The sequence below is a fragment of the Lontra canadensis genome, unplaced genomic scaffold (genome assembly GCF_010015895.1).
Source record: "Lontra canadensis isolate GAN:19392208 unplaced genomic scaffold, GSC_riverotter_1.0 scaffold16, whole genome shotgun sequence".
In the NCBI taxonomy this organism is placed as follows: domain Eukaryota; kingdom Metazoa; phylum Chordata; class Mammalia; order Carnivora; family Mustelidae; genus Lontra; species Lontra canadensis.
The window spans coordinates 3,579,504-3,600,088 of record NW_022631010.1 but is presented as its reverse complement, the minus strand read 5'-3'; the positions used below and the strand labels follow the sequence as shown (position 1 = coordinate 3,600,088).

General features: G+C 41.6%; 1 protein-coding gene across 6 annotated transcripts in view; it reads left to right on the top strand.

Annotated features, from left to right (window-relative positions):
- Nucleotides 1-17,034, top strand: part of TPX2 (TPX2 microtubule nucleation factor) — a 56,325-nt gene extending 39,291 nt beyond the window's left edge. For 5 of the 6 annotated variants that reach the window (XM_032858939.1, XM_032858938.1, XM_032858937.1 and 2 more), the window contains exons 11-17: nt 355-571; nt 9,448-9,543; nt 10,564-10,740; nt 11,163-11,309; nt 13,565-13,676; nt 14,352-14,539; nt 16,331-17,034. In XM_032858939.1, coding sequence (XP_032714830.1) covers nt 355-571; nt 9,448-9,543; nt 10,564-10,740; nt 11,163-11,309; nt 13,565-13,676; nt 14,352-14,539; nt 16,331-16,441 — 1,048 coding nt within the window. In that variant the 3' untranslated portion in view covers nt 16,442-17,034. The remainder of the gene's footprint in view (nt 1-354; nt 572-9,447; nt 9,544-10,563; nt 10,741-11,162; nt 11,310-13,564; nt 13,677-14,351; nt 14,540-16,330) is intronic. The other variant, XM_032858942.1, reaches the window with a different exon arrangement.
- The last annotated feature ends 3,551 nt before the right edge of the window (nt 17,035-20,585 follow it).

The window sequence follows — 20,585 nt, the reverse complement described above, 5'->3', positions numbered from 1 at the left end:
AGAAAGAAGGAAGCAGGCTCCCTGCCGAGCAGAGAGATGGATGCGGGGCTTGATCCCAGGACTCTGGGATCATGACCTGAGCCAAAGGCAGAGGCTTTAACCCACTGAGCCACTTGGCACCCTGAGAAACCCCAATCTTTAAAGCAGAGGGAATGTTAGGACTAGCTCCTTTATTCTTTGCTCTGGAGGTAGAGACAATGGCTATGGAGAGAGTCGAATTTTGCTGTGCTTGAATAATCGTCATAATTACTATTTTTCTGTTTTGGCCTACTTTGTTGTTTGTGTAGCTTTTATTAACGTGTGTGTGTGTGTGTGTGTGTGTGTGTGGTTGTCATTTAAACTCTCATCTTACAGATACAAATTCAAAGCACGGGAACTCGATCCCAGAATTCTTGAAGGTGGGCCCATCTTGCCCAAGAAACCTCCTGTGAAGCCACCCACTCAGCCTGTTGGCTTTGATTTGGAAATTGAGAAAAGAATCCAGGAACGGGAGTCAAAGAAGAAATCAGAAGATGAACACTTTGAATTTCATTCCAGACCTTGCCCTACTAAAATTTTGGAAGATGTTGTGGTAAGAATGCTTGAGGTTCTGCATGCTGGCAGAAACGTCCTGTTCTTGACCAGATTATCTACACGTTCACAAATGTTTGAGTAGATGCTATGATCAGGGCATTGTATTAGGAGCTATAGGTGATAGAGACAGATCAGAAGTGGATTTTACTCTCAGGAAACTTACAGTCAAGTAAAGGAGACAACATATGTATAAATAATATAAAATTAGAAGTGTTCTAAGAGAGGTGACAGTTAAAAGTACTCTAGGAACTCAAGGGAGATAATGATTTCTTCCAGACAGACAGAAGGTTCAGGGAATGCTTTGTGGAGGAGGGAGCATATGACACAAGCCACTTAGATGTCCCTCTTTTTTTTTTAAGATTTTATTTATTCAGTGGCACCTGGGTGGCCCAGTCGATTAAGTGGCTGCCTTTGGCTCAGGTCATGATCCCAGGGTCCTGGGATTGAGCCCCGCATGGGACTCCCTGCTCATTGGGGAGCCTGCTTCTGCCTCTCCACCCCCACTCCTCTGCTTGTGCTCTCTCTCTCTCAAATAAATAAAATCTTAAAAAAAAAAAAGATTTTATTAATTCATTTGAAAGAAAGAGCAGAGTGCAAGAGCAGGGGTGGGAGGGAGGAGAGGGAGAGGGAGAAGCAAACTCCCTGCTGAGCAGGGAGTCCAGTGCAGGGCTCAATCCCAGGAGGCTGGGATCATGATCTGAGCTGAAGGCAAACGATTAACTGATGGAGCCACCTAGGTGCCCCTGACTATATATTAAAATGTAATTTAAAGTAATTTAAAGGGAACATTCATTCACTATGTAAATGGAAAACCAGTATTTTTTGCCATGAATAACAATAGTAATAGCTAATAGATAAAGCTTATTATGTGCCAAGGTTTAGTTTAGTTTTTTTTTTTTTTTTTTTTTAAGATTTTATTTATTTATTTGACAGAGAGAGAGAGGGGGAAGCTGGCTCCCGGCTGAGCAGAGAGCCTGATGTGGGCCTTGATCCCAGAACCCTGAGATAATGACCTGAGCTGAAGGCAGAGGCTTTAACCCACTGAGCCATGCAGGCGCCCCCTAAATTTTAGTCTTAAGTTCTTCAATTTGTATAATAACTTATTTAATTTTCATAATAACCCTATGAGGTAAACACTATAGGTCTTATTATTAATATATTTTACAGTTCGGAAATACAGAGATTAAATAACTTGCCCAAGATCGTAAACTTACCAATGGCAGATGTGGGATAAATACTAGGTAGTATGGTTTCAGGGTCTGTGCTCTTACATTAAAATAGAAGGTACCTTTTTTTTTTTTTTTTTTTTAAGATTTTATTTATTTATTTGACAGACAGAGATTACAAGTAGGCAGAGAGGCAGGCAGAGAGAGAGGAGGAAGCAGGCTCCCTGCTGAGCAGAGAACCCGATGTGGGGCTTGATCCCAGGACTCTGAGATCATGACCTGAGCTGAAGGCAGAGGTTTTCACCCACTGAGCCACCCAGGCACCCCTAGAAGGTACCTTTTTAAATGGAAATGTCTTAGGAAATATGTGAGCATTAAAAAAGTAGGGTGCATCCCACCTAACATCCTCTTCATATTATCTGTCTTAATTTTTAGAAATGCTGATTTAGGAAATCAGACTGGCAGTTTGTTTTCCTTTGGACATGCTAGGGTGAAGTGGTACATGTGGAAGGGTGCCTAGAGTTCAGTAAGAGTTAAGTGAGATCTTAGAGTACCCTTGTACCAGGTTATACCTTGTTGAGAGTTCTGGATAAGCAGATCAGCAACACACTAGGCAAGTAAGTAAGATGCAACCGAATTGATGTGGTGTGTTCCAGGGAAGTGTTTGCCAAATCCCGCTGGTTCTCAGAATCCTCTGGGGATCTTATTACATAAACAGATTCTTGGGCCCCACCCCTGGAGTTTTGATTTGTTATGTGCAGCATAGATTAGAGAGAGCCCCAGTGAGAACTTCGTGTCTGACACACAGTAAGCAGTCATGTTGTTAATAGTAATAACTGTCATTTTATCGCATGCTTACCTCATACCGAGTGTTCTATATAGATTATCGTACTTATTTTTTGAAACAATTCTTAAGAGATAGGTTTTATTTTTAGCCCTATGTTTTAGATGAGGAAGAGACATTAGGAGGAATCTAGTATGCAGAGCCAGGATTTGAACTGTCATCTCCTCGAGCACTATGTTCTTCCACAGTGCTGACTTACCATTGTTTATTTTAGCAATCTCAGTTTTTGAGTTTGACACTGGCTGTTTGTAGTTTTCCCTTTAAAAATTTCTGGTGATTTTACTTCAACTGTTGGTTTCTAGAGAAGCAAAGCGTAGGAGACATTAGGTGCATTCTCTCTTATCCTCCTCATTTTTTGGAAAGGGAGGCTTTGAAAGGGGAATGTGGCTTGCTCATATTTTTAAAAGTTGGTGGCAGAATTGAGATTAGGTCTCATAACTTCTAGTTCCTGACTCTTCTAGCAGAACAGAGGAGCCTGCTTCCCGGAGTTCAAATGCAGCTTGTCTGTTTGTCACTGTTTTTCTTCATCCATATCCTTCTGGTACTGAAGCTCCTTCTGCATGTCCTTATGGTATTTCTTGCGCTCTTAAACTTGTGGTTGGTAGGTGGCAAGGAGACAACGGGGCTGATGAGAGATGGGCTTGCACAGCAGTGGGCCATGAGGCAGAGATGAAAAAAGGGCTCTTGGGGCAGAGGTGGAGTGATGAAAACCTTGAGCTCAAGGGTGTGAAATGTGAACTTGGTGCCGACATCTAGTGGGGAGCTGGGGCACCACAGAGGTGGATGTGGTGTCGGTGAGGCCAGTGAGTAATTTTAGCAGCAGTATTTCAGGGATGACTTGGGGAGACCAGCAGGCTTTTTTTTTTCCCCCCCATACTTCCTGAGATAACATTGCTTCACAGTAATTTCCTAACTGCTCTTATCCCGGGGCATTTGGGGGCATATCCTGCCGTAGGGAGAAATGCTCACCCCTAATACCCCCTCCCCCATCCTGGGCTGCTTTCCCTAAATCCACCATCTGTCCACCACATAACCTACTTCTAGCCACCCCTCACTTCTTTAGAGCTGTCTTCCCGGAAATTCCCATTAGGAGTCCCCCGACCCCAAACCCAGCCCCCATTATCTTTAGCTGCACATTCTGCTAGGTTTCTTCAGAGCACTTTTGAAAATCAGGGAGTACTTGATTTGTTACCTTTTCATTGTCTCTGTTTTCCTCCACTAGAATGTGAGCTCCCTGAAAGCAGGGACTGTGTATATCTGTCTTACTCAGTTTTATATCCCCTGCAACTGATGTCGCTGCAGAAGCACTCCGTTAGTGGGTAACTGAGTGAGTGATAGTACCAGCTGAAATGCGCCAGCCCGGGCTGTGTGAAGTACTGGGAATTCAGAGATGGGGGAAATCACAGCACTCATCCTCACAGTTTTCGTAATTTGGTAGAGCAGATTGATATGTAGACACATAAGGACAGTACTGTCAATCAACATGGGTTCATCGAACTAATTATTACTTTTTGTAGGTCCTGTGGAGAATGCAAAGGAATGTAAATGGCAACATCCCTGCCCTCAAGTAGCTTACAACTAGGAAAATTTAAAATAGTAAACAAGAAGTCTTCTGTTTTTAGAAAGCCAGTATTTGCCTGGGTACCCCTGTTTTTTTTTTTTAATTTCTGATTGAGTCCCTAGTTAGTGTTGAGGGTAATAGAGATGTGTGGGTGGGTCACTGCTGCAGAGTTGGTATTTATAAATCACCTTTTCCTCTCCTCCAGTCAGTGAGGAGTGAGCCCACTCATAGATAGCTCTTTCCTGGCTTATTTGTTAGAGTTTTCTGTTGCTATTTTAAAATGCACATCTCTGTCAGGTGAATGCAGAGAGGGGAAGAAAGGAAAAGAGGGATTATTTTGGAACTAAATGAATCCTTAGGTATTTATTTCTATTATTTTATGAAAAGAAATTTATTTATGAAAAGAAATGAGCAGCATGGCTCAGTCAGTTAAGTGTCTTGACTTTGGCATAGATCATGATCTCAGAGTCCTGGGACAGGCTCTGCATTGGTCTCCACACTCAGCAGGGAGTCTGCTTCTCCCTCTCTCCTGCCCCTCCCCCACGCACACACACACACTCTCTCTGCCGCCCCGCCCCAAAATAAATCTTAAAAAAAACAAAGTGGGGTACCTGGGTGGCTCATTCAGTTAAGCATCTGTCTTTGCTCAGGTCATGATGTCAGGGTCCTAAAATTGAGCCCCACGTCAGCGGGGTCCCTGCTCAGCAGGAAGTCTGCTTATCTCCTTCTGCTGCTCCCCCTGTTTCTGCTCTTTCAGTCACACTCTCTCTCTAATAAATAAATAAAATCCTAAAAAGAAAAAAAGAAACAGCCAAAAACCCAAGGCTTAGAAGGCTCTCTAATGTGCCCCAAGTTATGCAGATTAGAATCAGAGAAGGACTAGAGCCAACCTCTGAGCCTTGCTTCATGTTCTTCCCACTCCCACATGCTCTGAGTGTTCTCTCAAGAGGCTGGTAGCTACCGTAGAACAACAGGCTCTTGATTGTTTTATGGTTAGCATTACTTGAAAACCCATTTCACGGGCTTTTGTCACTTTCATTTTAATTTCTGCTCTATGGGATTTCACTATTCCTAGTGATCCTGGCTTTCTTTAGAAAACAGCTTCCGCAGCAGAATGAGCATTTGCTTTACAGTGGTTACCTTGGCAGGGTATAAATTCTTTTTGATGACTGGTCCTCATTATACAAAGCATTTTGGAAAAGCCACTTATATTCGAGTCTATGGCACACAGTCTTGGATCTCTTCAGCAGTGACAAATGTTCATATTTTAAAGATTAATTTGCTTTTAAGAGCTAATCTGAATCATTTGCAACTAAAACTAAGTAGTCCAGGATAATAGAGCTGAAAATAATTTTGCTTAATTAAAAGTAAATATTGACCGACTGCCTTGCCTTGCTTAAAAATGAGCTTTGAAGGCCACTCCAAGAAAGACATTCCAAACATGTTTTAAGCAGTTAGAGCATTGTAGAGATTAAGGAGAAATTTCTCTCCCAAGGTATAAATTGGGAGCCCAAGAGTCCAAGGTACAAATTCTGCTCTTCATTTTTACTATAGTCAATGAACATTTACTGAATGCCTTATACTTGCCGAAGTCTTTGTTAGGTACTACAGATTAATGGAATAACAGTCGCCACTCTTGAAGGCTGGCAGGAGTTGAACATCTGAGTGCACAGTGCTGTGAAGTTTTTTATGTACTGTCCGGAAACTACTTACAGGGAAAGAGGGGTTATTTCATAGGTTCTGGGAGTGGGGAGATCAATTGAAAGCCTTTATAAAAAAAGAGATGCTTCAATAGCGGCTGAAAAAGAAGGTTTAGGAGCTTCCAAGCAGCTGGGATAAATGGCTAAGAAAGATTTCAGAGAGAACACAAATAAAGGTATGGAGAGAACCAGCGTTAACATTTTGGCAACTGCCAGTAGTTCGTCGTGGTTAGAGGGTGAGCTATAAGAAGGGGCGAGAGATAAGGCTGAACAGTCAGACAGGGGTACCTTGTACTTCATGGCAAGGAATTTTTTATACTATTGTAGGTAGCCTAGGAGCAATGAAAGAACTTTTTAAGTCAGGAAGCTGTGTGATCCAGTGTGTCTTAGACAAGTAATTCTGACTATATATAGAAGAGGAATTGGGGGAATGAGATGAGAAGCTGAAGGACTATTATAAGGCTAGTGGAATGGTATAGGTCATCAGTGGTGTGGCCTCTGTATGGTGGTGAAGAGTGAAGAGGAAGTAGAATAGAGGGCAGAGGGACACAGCATACACATGCAAATATAACACATAAGGGTTTGAATTTTATCATTTTATTTTATTTTTTCATCATGATAAGTATACTCTTTAACCCCCATCCCCTATTTCTCCCATCCGCCCACCCCCCTTGCTTCCTGTCCAGTAACCATCAGTATGTTCTCTATAGCGAAGAGTCTGTTTCTTGGTTTCTGTCTGTCCCTCTTTTTTTCCTTTGCTCATTTGATTTTTAAATTATGTGTATGAGTGAAATCATATGGTATTTGTCTTTCTCTGACCGACTTATTTTGTTTAGCACTCTACTCTCTGGTTCCATCCGTATTGTTGTAAATGGCAAGAGTTCATTCTTTTTGTAATGGCTGAATAATATGCCATTGGTATTGGGGGGTGTGTGTGCGCGCACACGCGCACACACCCACCACATCTTTCTTAGCCATTTATCTAGCAGTGGATATTTGGGCTGTTTTCATGGTTTGGCTGTTGTAAATAATGTTGCAATTTTTATTTTTATTTTGTTATTTTTTTTAAGATTTTATTTATTTGTCAGAGAGAGAGCGAGCGAGCACAGGCAGACAGAGTAGCAGGCAGAGGCAGAGGGGGAAGCGGGCTCCCTGCTGAGCAAGGAACCTGATGTGGGACTCGGTCCCAGGACACTGGGATCGTGGCCTGAGCCGAAGGCAGCCGCTTAACCAGCTGAGCCACCCAGGCATCCCTATTTTTATTTTTTTAAAAATTGATCTGGTCATAAGACTTCATTAAAAAAAGCCCAAGAGATACCACTTTGTAGTTAGGATTAATTGGCAGATTTGTGATAGAGTATGAATTCTATGAGAATCAGAAAGTGCTTATGGAACAACTTTCTAAAATGTGTTAGTCCTGAATGATATGCACAGTATGGTACATGTAACTCAGCCTGCAAGGATTTAAAATGTCGGCAGTGTTTTGGAATCAAGACAGGAAAAATCTTTAGAGTAGTTGAATGTATGAGAATTATGGAATATAGAAAATTCATTGCTTCCCTTAATCTACTCTCAAAGAGGTATGAGAGTTAACCCAGATTTTATTTTCTATGCTTAACTTAATTATCTATATTTTAAAAACAAAAAATTAATATTCTCTATTTTAGCGACTTGTCCCTCTCCCTTCAATATTATGAACACTGTAGTATGTCAGTAGTAAAGATTTATTTAATTGTTCTTTATAGCTGTATAATATTCTTTTGTATGGATGCACCACAATTTAAAAAAGGAGTTAACCGATACTTTTTGATAAACAATTGAGCTATTTGTAATTTTTTATTCTTTTAAAAAGTATATTGAAATAATGCTTAAAAACAAAAACTAAACTAGAGATCCAATACTAGAGGTGGAATATTGGGTGAAAGAGTATGACCATTTAAAAATTTAATAGGTAGGGGCACCTGGGTGGCTCGTCGTTGAGCATCTGCCTTTGGCTCAGGTCATGATCCCAGGGTCCTGGGATCCGGCCCCACACAGGCTCCCTGCTCAGCAGGAAGCCTGCTTCTCCTTCTCCCACTCCCCCTGCATGTATTCTCTCTCTTGCTGTCTCTACCTCTGTCAAATAAATAAATCTTAAAAAAAAAAACAAAAAACTGGGGTGGGCCTAGGTGGCTCAGTCAGTTAAGCATCTATCTTTGGCTCAGGTTGTGATCCCAGGGTCCCAGGCAGAGAGCTTGCTTCTCCCTCTCCTGCTCCCCCCACCTCCCCCTGCTTGTTCACACTCTTTCTCGCTCTCTTGTGCTCTCTCTCTCCCTGTCAAATAAATAAAATCTTTAAAAAAAATTGAATAGGTAATTCCCCAAAGGTGTACCAATTTATGACATACACTCTTACCCAACTGTATGTGAGTGCTGACTTCTCTTTCATATATGGCAACACTGGTATCAATCAGTCCTTCAAATATTACTCAGTCTTATAAGTGAAGAATAACCTGATTTAATTTATATTTTTAAAAATTATTGAGATTGAGTCTCTTGTGTATCTTTGTGAACTGTTTGTTTTTGTTGTTTGTTTGGCAGAAGAAAATTTAGCTCTTGCCCAGTACTTTTTCCCATTTGCCCTTTGAGGGTGATATATTTTTTTAAAGATTTTATTTTCTTTTTTAAAATATTTTATTTATTTATTTGATAGAGCGAGCGAGCATGAGAGAGGAGAAGTCAGAGGGAGAAGCAGACTCCCTGCCGAGCAGAGAGCCCGATGTGGGACTTGATCCTGGGACTCCAGGATCATGACCTGAGCCAAAGGCAGTCGCTTAGCCAACCGAACCACCAAGACACCCCTCAGATTTTATTTTTAAGTAATCTCTACACCCAACATGGGGCTCAGACTGGAAATTAGGAGTCACGTGTTCCAGCCAAGCACCCTGAGGGTGATGTTTCTGAACATAAGTTCTCATTGTAGAGTTGTATGGGGAATAGGTTTAAGAAAATGGACAGTATCTATTCTGATCCTAAATGCATTTGGAAGTCTTTTTTGATTTTTGTTTTTGAGGGATTAGAGTATAGAAAGGGAGAGAAACAATAAAATATCAGCATTCATTTGTTTTCTGAGTGTTTTTCATAAGCACCAAAAAAGATTGTGATGAATCCTATTTTTACTGAAGATAGTCCTCCAGCCATGCCCTTGTTATCTGCTGCTCTTCTGAATGGTAATCCACCGTTAGAATGCTACTGTGTTTCAGTATGCCGGTAAACAGCAATATACTAGAGTATTAGACTATTTTTGTTCCTGGTATATGAACTCCCCTTTAATTAAGTCCTTTTAATAGAGGGATTTTTTTTTTTTTTTAGGATTTTTATTTATTTATTTGACAGAGCACAAGCAGGGGGAGTGTCAGGCAGAGGGAGAGGGAGAAGAAGACGCCCCACTGAGCAGAGAGCCCAACGTGGGACTTGATCCCAGGACCCTGGGATCATGCCCTGAGCCAAAGGCCGATGCTTAACCAACTGAGCCACCCAGGGTCCCCAAGAGGGATTTGATCTTATCACACAGCGTAGTAGAGATTGTGCTGGGATATCTAATTGAATTGCTTACTCCTTGTAGGGTGTTCCTGAGAAGAAAGTACTTCCAATCACTGTCCCCAAGTCACCGGCCTTTGCACTGAAGAACAGAATCCGAATGCCCACCAAAGAAGATGAGGTGATTCCCTGGGATAGAGGGAGTTTTCTTCCTTCTACTTTATCAATTTAAGCTTTCTTCTTTCTTAAGCTTAATGGAATTCAAAGGCAGTCACTCTTATCTGGAGCTGTTTTTCACAGTGGGTATATGAACATTTGGTCATCTTTTTTGCTCCCCCAAGAGCAAAGTAGTTGGTAAGGGTATGAATTTTCTGGCCTTCAGTAGTGACTGGTTATACAACTTAATGGATGCTTATCCATTTCGGTAGCATTGAAAAAATCAACCTGTCATAACTTGGATCAAAAGCTGATAAGCCCTATATTTTATTTTTCCTAAGCTATTGTCACCATTCAGTGAGAGACTTTTAAAATTCACACTGAGCAGTTATATCCACCCTGTCTGATCTCCACTAACCCAAGGGTTGCTAAGGTTACTGTGTGGTGATAGTTCATGAAATTGGAATACATAAACTGTCATTGATCAGGCTAGTTTCTTGTTACATCTCCCATTTTATCTATAAATATCCAGAGTTAGGGTAATTTTATAGCAGATCTCAAGCATAAACCTTTTTATAGGTTCATTTGAAACTAAAATACATCGTAATCTTATGTTACCAGCTTGAACCCAAACAACTTACTTGGTCCTATTCTGGGTTTGGCAACCATTAACTCCCAGTCACATGTTTTAGTGGAGTCTAGAGGCTGGGTCAAAGAAGAGGCCAAGGTATGCTTAGGTAGTACCTCTCCTCTGTTCTTTATTTTGTTCACACTGTTTGATCTCATTTGGGTTTTACAACCTCCCTTTAGATCCTTCAAGAGTAATTGTGTTAGTCCTTTATCAAATGCTTTCACACTGGTCTCACCCCTATGAAGTGGTAGATGACTTAGGTATTATCCCTCTTTGGTAGAAAAGGAAGCAAAGACACCTAGGAGGTTGAGTGACTTGCCTTAATTAATGATTTCTCTCAAGTACTGTCTTCGGACACCCACATTCTGAGGAGGTGAGAGAGAGCTTATGTCTAAACTGCGTTTTTTCCCTTAGGAAGAGGAGGAGCCGGTAGTGATAAGAGCGCAACCTGTGCCACATTACGGGGTGCCTTTTAAGCCCCAAATCCCAGAGGCAAGAACTGTGGAAATATGCCCTTTCTCTTTTGATTCTCGAGACAAAGAACGTCAGTTGCAGAAGGAGAAGAAAATAAAAGAACTGCAGAAAGGGGAGGTAGGTGTTTCCATTTCTACAAGTAGCATAATACTATTCTTTGATCTGTCACAGATAATCTTTTATGTTACACTTTTAGCTATAAAATCACTTGACTTCCTTTGATCCCTCTAAGAACCTTATGAAGTATAAATAGGGCAAGTTTTTAATAACCCTTCTGGCACAAGGAGATTAACTGACTTGCCTGTGATCATGTTGCTAGCTATTGGCAATATTGGGAGGATAACCTAGATTTCCTTTTGAACCCCTTACTCTTTCTGCTACACATACCATGCTGCTTTAAAAACTGGCTTTTTCTATATTTCAGATGAATCTTTTTCTATATTTCAGATGAATAATTCATCCACATACTCTGGAGTAACTCTTGCTTTCTGGCTAGAGAGACCTAAGGATCTTAAATCTTATGTTTTCTTTTCTGTTAGGTGCCCAAGTTTAAGGCACTTCCTTTGCCTCATTTTGACACCGTTAACCTGCCAGAGAAGAAGGTGAAGACCACAACTCAGATTGAGCCTTTCTGCCTGGAGACTGACAGAAGAGGTGCTCTGAAGGCACAGACATGGAAGCACCAGGTGGGGGATAGGGAGAGCAGCTAAAATGTTCATTGAATCATTGTTGGTTTGTTAGAATAGGTAGACCCACTACACTGAAATTTATCTGAAAACTAACATACTGGATTATTTCAGGGACTCTCACTCTAAATCAGGGATCAGCAGACTTTCTATAAAAGACCAGATAGTGGGGCGACTTGGGGTGGCTCAGTCAGTTAAGTGTCAAACTCTTGATTTTAGCTCAGGTCATGATCTCAGGGTCCTGGAATCAAGCCCCACATCAGGCTTCTCACTCAGCAGGGTGTCTGCTTGTTTCCCTCTCCCATTGCCCCTTCCCCCGCTCATGTTCTTTCTCTCTCTCTCTCTCCTTCTCATAAATAAATATTTAATTAAAAAAATGAAAGACCAGGTAGTAAATATTTTAAATTTTGTAGGTTACATATGGTCTCTGTCACATACTCTGTGTGTGTTTCAACCCTTTGAAATTGTGAAAACCAGACATAGCTCAAGGTCTGTACAAAAATGGATTGCAAGCTGGATTTGGCCCCCAGACTGAAGTTTGCTGACCTCTGCTCCAAGTGATCCATCTGGGGAATGTGAGAACTAAAAGGCTCTTTTTGCATCAGGACTCTAAGATCTCATCTGTTCCATCTATTAGATTTCTTCATTACATGTTCACTCCTTTCTGTTAGTACTTGGATAAGAAACAGTATGGTGAGAATAGATCCTCAGTATGGAGTGCTGTTTTCTCAACATAGTATCCTCCTTTGCTCTTTGTAGATGACAGGTGATTAAAAACAATTGGTTGTTGGTTGGTATAATTGGGATCTAATAATGTGCTATTTGGAAAAAAATTCCCCTGAATCTCTAAGTTTGTAAGTGTTTTTATATCATCACTTACCCTGGACTCTGTTCAAAAGGAGCTCTAAGCTGATCTTTCTAGGAAGTCAAAAGGTGTGATTGCTTACATGACTGCATATAAGTCCCTTGGTGGTGGTGTTCCCTAGGAAAACTTAGGACTGTTGTTTTGGAAGTGGTAGTGAATCTGTCTTTCCAGGACCATGACACAAAATGTCTGTGTGGGATATTTCCTATAATAAGAAAAAAAAAAAAATTAAGTTTTTCAAACATACACAGAGGCTAGTATAATGGTAGAGAGGTAGAGAGGATAGTATGATCTTCTTCCATGAACCTGTCACTTGGTTCTATAGTGATCAAAACATGGAAAATCTTATTTTATCTGCATTTCTACCTACTTAACCTCTGCACTGGATATTTCTACCAACAAAAGTAACTTTGAAGCAAATTCTAAGTATCACCTCATATCATCATTTCAATAGCAAGTAAAGATATGTATCTTTATATCTTCAGTATGCATCTTTAAAAATATAAGTATAAAAACCTCCATAATACTATCACACATAAAAAGATTAATAGTAATCTCTTAATAGTGACAAATAGTGTTCTTACACGTCCAAATCTCTCATTGAATTGTTCAAATCAGGATCCAAATAAAGCCCACATATTGCATTTGTTTGGTAAATCTCTAAGTCCCCTTTTCTCTGTAGGCTCCTCTACTTACATATTACTTGTGGAATAAAGTGGCTTGTTTGTCCTATAAATTTTCCACAATCCCAGTTTGTATTCATTGTATTCCCATGGTGTTATTTAATATATTCCTGTCCCTTCTGTATTTGCTGTAAATGAGTGGTCAAACCTAAAGGCTTGATTACATTCTGGTTAGATTTGGGGCACCTGAGTGGGCTCCGTTGGTTAAGCATTTGCCTTTGGCTCAGGTCATGGTCTCAGGGTCTTGGGATTGAGCCCCGTGTTGTGCTCCCTACTTATCGGAAGTCTGCCTCTCCCTCGCCCTCTGCCTCTCCACCCCCCCCACCTCTGCACCCTGCTCATGCTTTTCTCTCTCTCTCAAATAAATAAATATAATCTTTAGAGAATATTCTGGTTAGATTCTTTTGGGGGTTGGGAGGGAGAATACTTTATAGATGATCCCATCCAAGGGTATATAATGTCCACACATTTATTTTTATGTTCAGATACGCCTTAAAAGTACCTAAAGATATTTTCTAGTTCTCATTGGATTCCGAGGTTATCAGTCTGATCTACTTAGTGTAAAGGGGGTTTTAACTGGGGTTTAAATGAAGTCATCTCCTGCCTTTATTGATGAAGCCATTTAGAAACATTAGTTCTTAAGCCACTGAGGCAGCAGTTCTGGAAAGTTGTACTGTTGCTTATCTAACAGACATTCTTCCTAATAGCTGGAGGAAGAACTGAAACAGCAGAGAGAAGCAGCTTGCTTCAAGGCTCGTCCAAACACCGTCATCTCCCAGGAGCCCTTTGTTCCCAAGAAAGAGAAGAAATCCATTGCAGGTAGTATTATATGTATTCTTGGGGGATCAGGGCAGAATTGTCAGACTTCCCAGGGAGGATGCTGGGACTCCGTTGTGTCAGTATCAGCTGTATCAACCAGAAGCATTTGCCTTTAGAGGATCTAGTTGTTCTCTTCTTGGACCAGGTTTTTGGTCTTTGTTGAATCTTGCACCTGTGCTGAATTTGCAGCCTATGTTGGGGCCAGATTCAGACAAGAGCCTAGGCAAAGGCAGCTGGCATTTCCACAGCAGTCATGGACTTTACTCACCCAAAGAGTAGTGAGGGAGGAAGAGCCAGGACTTCTTTCTGGAGTCTTCTTTTCCATGAAGCAAGCCTTAGGTATAAGACGCTTGATTCCTTAAAGCACTGGGTAAGGTGTCAGAAAATGGATTCTTCTCCTACATCTGTCTCAGAATCACCGTGTAGTTTTGAGCAAGATATTTCATCTGTATGGGTCTTGCTTTTCTCTGAATTAGATGGTTTCCAGGAGCCCTTCCAACTGTTAAAATTCCAGGACTTTTTCTTTGTGGTATGTTCCTCCTTTCTGCTGACAGGGCTTCCCTAGAACTTAGCCTTTCTGTTGCCGGGTGTGTCCGCGCCACTTGCTGCATGCAGGGGGCTGGGTTTATGCAGGTCGTGCTTGTGCACCAATATTGTTTCTGTTTCTATACTCAGAGGGCCTTTCTGGTTCTCTAGTTCAGGAACCTTTCCAGCTGGCCACTGAGAAGAGAGCCAAGGAGCGGCAGGAGTTGGAGAAGAGAATGGCTGAGGTAGAAGCTCAGAAAATCCAGCAGCTGGAGGAGGCCAGGCACCAGGAGGAAGAGCAGCAGAGGGAGGAGCTGGCCAGGCTACGGAAAGAACTGGTAACTGGGCAGCATGAACACTAACTAACCCAGAGTTGTCTCTGTTTTATCTGTACCTTGCCTTGTCCCAGAAAGGATCTAAGGTGGCCTACCAGGACATATCAAAGATGAGTGAAGGTGGAAAATCACACAAACCAAGAACGGTGGCAAAGTTGTGATGTGAACAGTGTTAAAGATGTGCACATTGTGATCCATGTGTGGATCACAATGGCTACGTTTGAGCCATAATTTTGGCTCTTTTTGGGAACCAACCTGTTGGTTACAAAACTCACAGTGTTCATGAGATACAAACAAGCTGATAGTTTAAAAAAAAAAAAATTAGTCTTGATACTGAATTCAGACAGAATTTCTTCTGGGGGGTCTTCATAAGGAGGATATCATGTGGTATAACATGCACAGTGATGCATTCCTAGGATTTATTTATTTATCTAATTTTTATTATTTCCTTTACACTTAAGAAAACCGATGTGGTTTTGCAATTAGACAAGAATATGTAGGTAGGGAAGGACATGGGAATTACGTTGCAACTGCATTTTCATTTTTCTCTTAATAATTTACTCAAATTTCTTGGGGTTATAGCACATATTGGTCCATGTGAACATCAATGCTAACACTAGAAAAATGATTTAGATATTAAGTTATCCAGAAAGAAAGCTTAATTTGCAGTAAGTACTTTTTCACTCAGAGGGCAGCAAGGTACATTCACTGCATTAATGAGCAAAGAGACAGTTTCAGATGGAACTTCATGAGACTGATAAAAGGATGATTACATAAATACATAAGTTGTTGTGGTTTTGTCTCAAAAGGCTAGGCCAGCTGCTGTTAGAGCTATTGGCAGAGATAACTGTGGCCTCAGGAAGGCTCTAGGGACAAACTTAAAGGGACTAACTTGTTGGCAAAACCCAAGCTGCCATTTGCTGATTGGATGAAAAAAATGATACAGTTCCCACTCTAGATATGCTCACAGAACCAGCCTTTTTTCCAGCCTGAAGTTCTTTGATTTTTCTTCAACACTTGGTACTGCCTCTTGTATTTGTCCCCATCGTCGAGGTGTCACTTAACAACGATTCTCGGTGTAGGCCGATACTGGTGTCAGCGTCCTAAAGCACAGTTCAGTCAATGCTAGTTAGCTCTCACTAACCTGACTTAATTCAGGATTGTTTTAGACTGCCCAGAAGGAAGGCTGGCTTTCTCCCAGCAGCCCTTCCTGGTTCTGGTTTTTGTTTATTTGTTTGCCCATGGTTTGGGTGACTATTAAGACTTGATAAGTTTAAGATTGTACTCTGGGAGGTTTTTTTTGTTTGTTTTTTTGTTTAAACGTATAGTGTATTGTTAGTTTCAGTGGTAGAGTTCAGTGATTCATCAGTCTTATGACACCCAGTGTTCATTACATAACATGCCCTTCTTAATGTCCATCACCCATTTATCCCAGCCCCCGACTCCCCATGCTGATGGGTTCTTAACATGTATCTCTTTCCTGCTGCAGTTGTGTACAGCTCGGTTAGACCTAGTAAAAAAACAATCAAGCTCAAGCTGGAGTTAGGCTTGATGTTCTTTGGTGCATACTGAGGGACCCCCAAGACCTGAACAGAAACCTACTTGGGCGCAAAAGCTCACGTACTTTTCCATTATGCTGTGTTGCATTTTTTACCCCCTCTTGGATAGTGATTTGGATCTCTTAAGACTATATAAACATTTTCTCAAGAAGAAAAAAAATAAAAAATAAAAACAACTATATGCATAGTTCTCTAACATCCTGATCAGTGGTAATTCTCTGTCCTTACTCTACAGGTGCACAAGGCAAATCCAATACGCAAGTACCAGGGTGTGGAAGTAAAGTCAAGTGACCAGCCTCTGACTGTGCCCGTTTCTCCCAAGTTCTCCACTCGATTCCACTGCTAACCTGAGCCGTGAGCTGCAGGCACCACCTGAGAACAGGAGCTGCTCTTTTCATCAAACCAGGAGCCTTCTTTCCTTGTCACCAGGGCACGGAGAGAACCCATTTCTCAAGACTTTTACCTGCCCATGCCCAACAGAGTGTACCTGACAAGTGTGGACTCCAGTTTTGTTGAGAGTTGTTTTCCTACGTTATTGAGACTAAGAATGAGACTCCCTGATGCATGCCTTGCTCTGCCTCAATGTAGTGAATTCCTTTGAACCATCAGTCGACCTTTGATATGAGTCTTAACTCTAAGTTTGAAGTTTCTGTATCAGCACAGTATGTACTCTCTGTTGCCTCTTCGCCCCCCTCTCCCTTTTTTTCTTTTTAACCAGAAAATAAAGATAGTTAAATTCTAAGATAGGATTTAAGTCATGGCTTTCCTGAGGAACAGTCAGTGTATCAGATTCTTTCCTCATCTCTGCCCAAAATGAATTTAGAGTCAAGTAGACTGTCTCTACAAGGGCGGAAGGCTCATTAATTGCACAGCCACGAGGAAGACCGTGGACCGACATAGAGCCTCACGGCAGCCATCGGCAAGCTTTGGGGCACAGTTGCTGTTAAGGCAATGCTGATAACAGGGAATGCTGTGCAGTACACATTTTAAGTCCTCCGATAAACTGGAGAGGAAAAAATGTTTGTCTTCCCTTCCCTGATTTTGTTACTTCATGTTTTTAATTCTGTCAAGCCCCCTTGGAGGTCACATCTTATTGGAGAAATGGGTACTTTGAGAGGAGGAGGGTCCAGGAACTTTTTAAAGCACAGGCTCTGTCCTTAGAGGAATGTGCTTTGTAACGCTTTTCTGGCCTTCCATATTTTGTTAACTCCCTTCCAGGAAATACTCTGGAAGGCAATCCATGAGTGTTATGCCTTCACACAGACCTGTGCCTTCTTTCCTAAATGTGCTTTTTCTCATCTGGTAAATTTCCTTATAAGGCTAAAGTAAAATCTTTTTCATAAATCCTTCCTTGAACCCCGACCTCTGCAGGCAAGAACGATCACTTCCTTCTGTGTGCCTCTCAAATGTTTCCTGTATATATCTCTAGTAGAACAGTTATACTGCTGAATTACTTGTTCACAAACTGGTAGAGACCCAGATACCTAAAATTTTCTTAGTCCTTGAAAATAAAAATTATCTTAGTCATCTCTGTATTTTTGTAGCTGGCACAGAATTTGCTAGATCCATGTCAAATACTGTATTTTCTCTTACACTTGGCCTTATTTATGAACTGTACTCTTCACTAGTCCTCTACTTCTGTGCTAAAGGATATAAGAGCATCCATATTCAGCCCAGGCCAGTCCTAGGCACCATAGAAGATAGTAAACTTATTTTACATTCCTTTCATTTATTCATTCAATGGGCATTATGAACAGGCTGTTGTAGATTCGGTGACGGATGATAAAGCAAGACATGATTTGCAGATCCCTGAGCCTCCTGAAGACCACTGACCGATGCAAGATAAAATTCCCTTATTCATTCCCATAAGCGTAGATTTACAGGGCCATACTTACTCATGCAATTCATTTAACTATTTACTTGGTGCTAAGTGTATATACCTTGGGACCACTTAGTCTCTGGGAGTAGAACAATGAACAGAAGAACTTGCCTTCATGGAGCTTACCTTTTAGGAGAGAAGACAGACCATAAGCAAGCAACTGTCCTCTCTCCTGCCATGTAGTAAATGTTTCTCTGACTACCGTGTGGAGAATAGACTGGAATGGGTTGGGGCATGTAGGTGAGAGTTAATAGGAGCTTGGGCTGGGGTAGCAGCAGTGGAGATGGTGCGAAATGGTTGGGTTCTGAGTGTATCCTGCAGTTGTAACTGGCAAGACTTGCTGATATATTGGACGTGGTGTGCAAGAAAGAGGGTAACTGAGGAGGGTACATAGGTATTTGTCCTGTGAAAAATCCAGTTCTACCTCAGTCCTATCTCTCGTGGATTCGTGGAGGGTTTTCAGTGTTTCTGGTCACCTCTTGCTTGGGTTTTTCTCCTGTTCACCTCTTGAGCCCCTCTGGGTCTATCTGTCTTCTGTAACTTTACCCCCCTTCTCTGATATCAGTTTTTTGACAGTTCATGGTCATTCATATATTTCCATCTGGTATCAGATGTTTTATGTATTTTACCCATTTTTTTGTTTTTAGTCATTTCAGGGAAGAGAATAAATCCAACCCTCAAAATGAGGGTCCTAGAAAGAGTATTACTGAGAATTATGGACCTACTGGATCCTTCTGGATTGCCCTCTCCAGACAGGCCCATGTCGGCGTGGTAATGTGTGACAGTCTTGGAGAGGCAACAGAATGGGATTACATTACTTCAGAGCAAAGACCTTAAAACTGAGATTCAGACATCCACTGCCTCCTGCTCCCCAGAATTCCTCAGTTTCCCAGCAGCAGGCTGTTTCTGCTCAGCTCCGTCTGTCTAGTACCCCGTTCTCTTTCAGATCACCTCACATGATCCTCGTTTCTAATAGTCTCCCATTTCCTCCAAAGCTCAAAATTTCCACTTCTATCTTACAGAGGAAGTCAGGTTCTTTATCCCTTCCGGCCATATTCTAGCGGGAGCTGCACTTTGATCACCCAGAATTGGCTCTGAAATTTTCCTAAGCAAAGAACCTGTCCTCTGATAGGAATTTACTGAATTTTACTGAGAAATCTGGCTGTCACACTATGCTTGGCAATCTTACAAGGCTTCTAGCTCATGCGCACATGCAGATGGTTAGCATTCCCACAGTTTCTGGGAAGGACTTTGTTTTCAGCGTTGTTTGGACTTGGCCATGGTTTCCCATTGCTAATAGTCTTGTGCTCATTAACATACTTGTGAGCTTACTGTTCACTCTTACTGTGGTCGGTCGTTTTGTCCTTGTGTGACTGCTCTGTTGCCATCTTGACTGCTGTTTTATGCCTTGCCGGTTCTTTTCCACAGAGCTGTGTCCCTGGAAAGTGGAGCTTGGGCGGTAGGAGCTACCGTGGCAGCTGCTCCAGAGTTTAACGGAGAGGAGACCCGTATACAAGGCATTGTAACAAGACGAGATGTGACTGAGTAATGTGAGACACTAAAAGTACTGAGGGAGTTCAGAGATTGTTTTTGGAGGTGAGGCTGCCGTGCTTAAAGATGTTTCTTTTCTTTTTTTTTTTAAGTAAAAATTGCCAAAGGAGTATAGTATGTCTTTTGGAAACCATTAAAATAATACAGACCGTATAGAATAAACCATGCAAGTCTCCTTATTTCCCTTCTCCCGTTTCCCAGGAGTACCCCATTGCTAACAGTTGCGTATTCTTCCAGAAGGTTTTTATGTAACACACAGATTTCAAGGGCATTTTTCTTTTCTTGTAATAATAAGATTGTAGCATTCCGCATTTGTTTTTAATTTGCTCCTTGAAACGTTGTACATTCACATGGTTCAGAATTCACAAGCTATAAAGGCGAAGTCCTCCACCTTTTCTCCCAGCTGTTCAGTTCCCATCGTCAGAGATAGTGCTGTCAGGCGTGCTCCTTTGCAGGGACAGTCACCGTAGATGTATTTCTATCTCCTCTCTCTTTTAGCTTTTAGACAAATAGTATCATGATTTATACAAATAGTATCAAGGTACAAGTCTGTACCTTGCTCTTTTCATATGTGTTCTGGATTGAATGATGTTCAGGCACTACCTTGGGCCTGTTCTGGCTTCCCCCGCCTGAAGTATGAAGCCTCTTAGGAGAACCTAGTGACAAGGAGGCAGACCTGGAGAAGAGTCTAGATCCACTGCAGATATCCTAGGCTAGTGACTTGAGGTTCCAAGGACTCGAGGACAGGTCAGCAACACCTGGTCTTTTACCCCATCCTGGCCTAACTGAGCCTTGGGGGCTTGTTGGCCTGAGTATCTAGTAAAACCTGTGCGTCCCCTTGGATAAATCTCAACATTGCTTCCTTTTCAGTTCCCTTCTGAATCTTATCTGCTGGGAAAGTTCTTCATTGCTGAGAGTAGCAGTTAAAAAAGCTGTTAGCCACGTGGCTGGGCTCCTATTTCTGCAGAGGCAGGCTGAGTTACAGCGTGGTGGTGCGGATCCAGGTAGGAATCAATCAACATTTTGAGTCCTGAGCTGCCATCTGCCTTGCAGCCTGCTG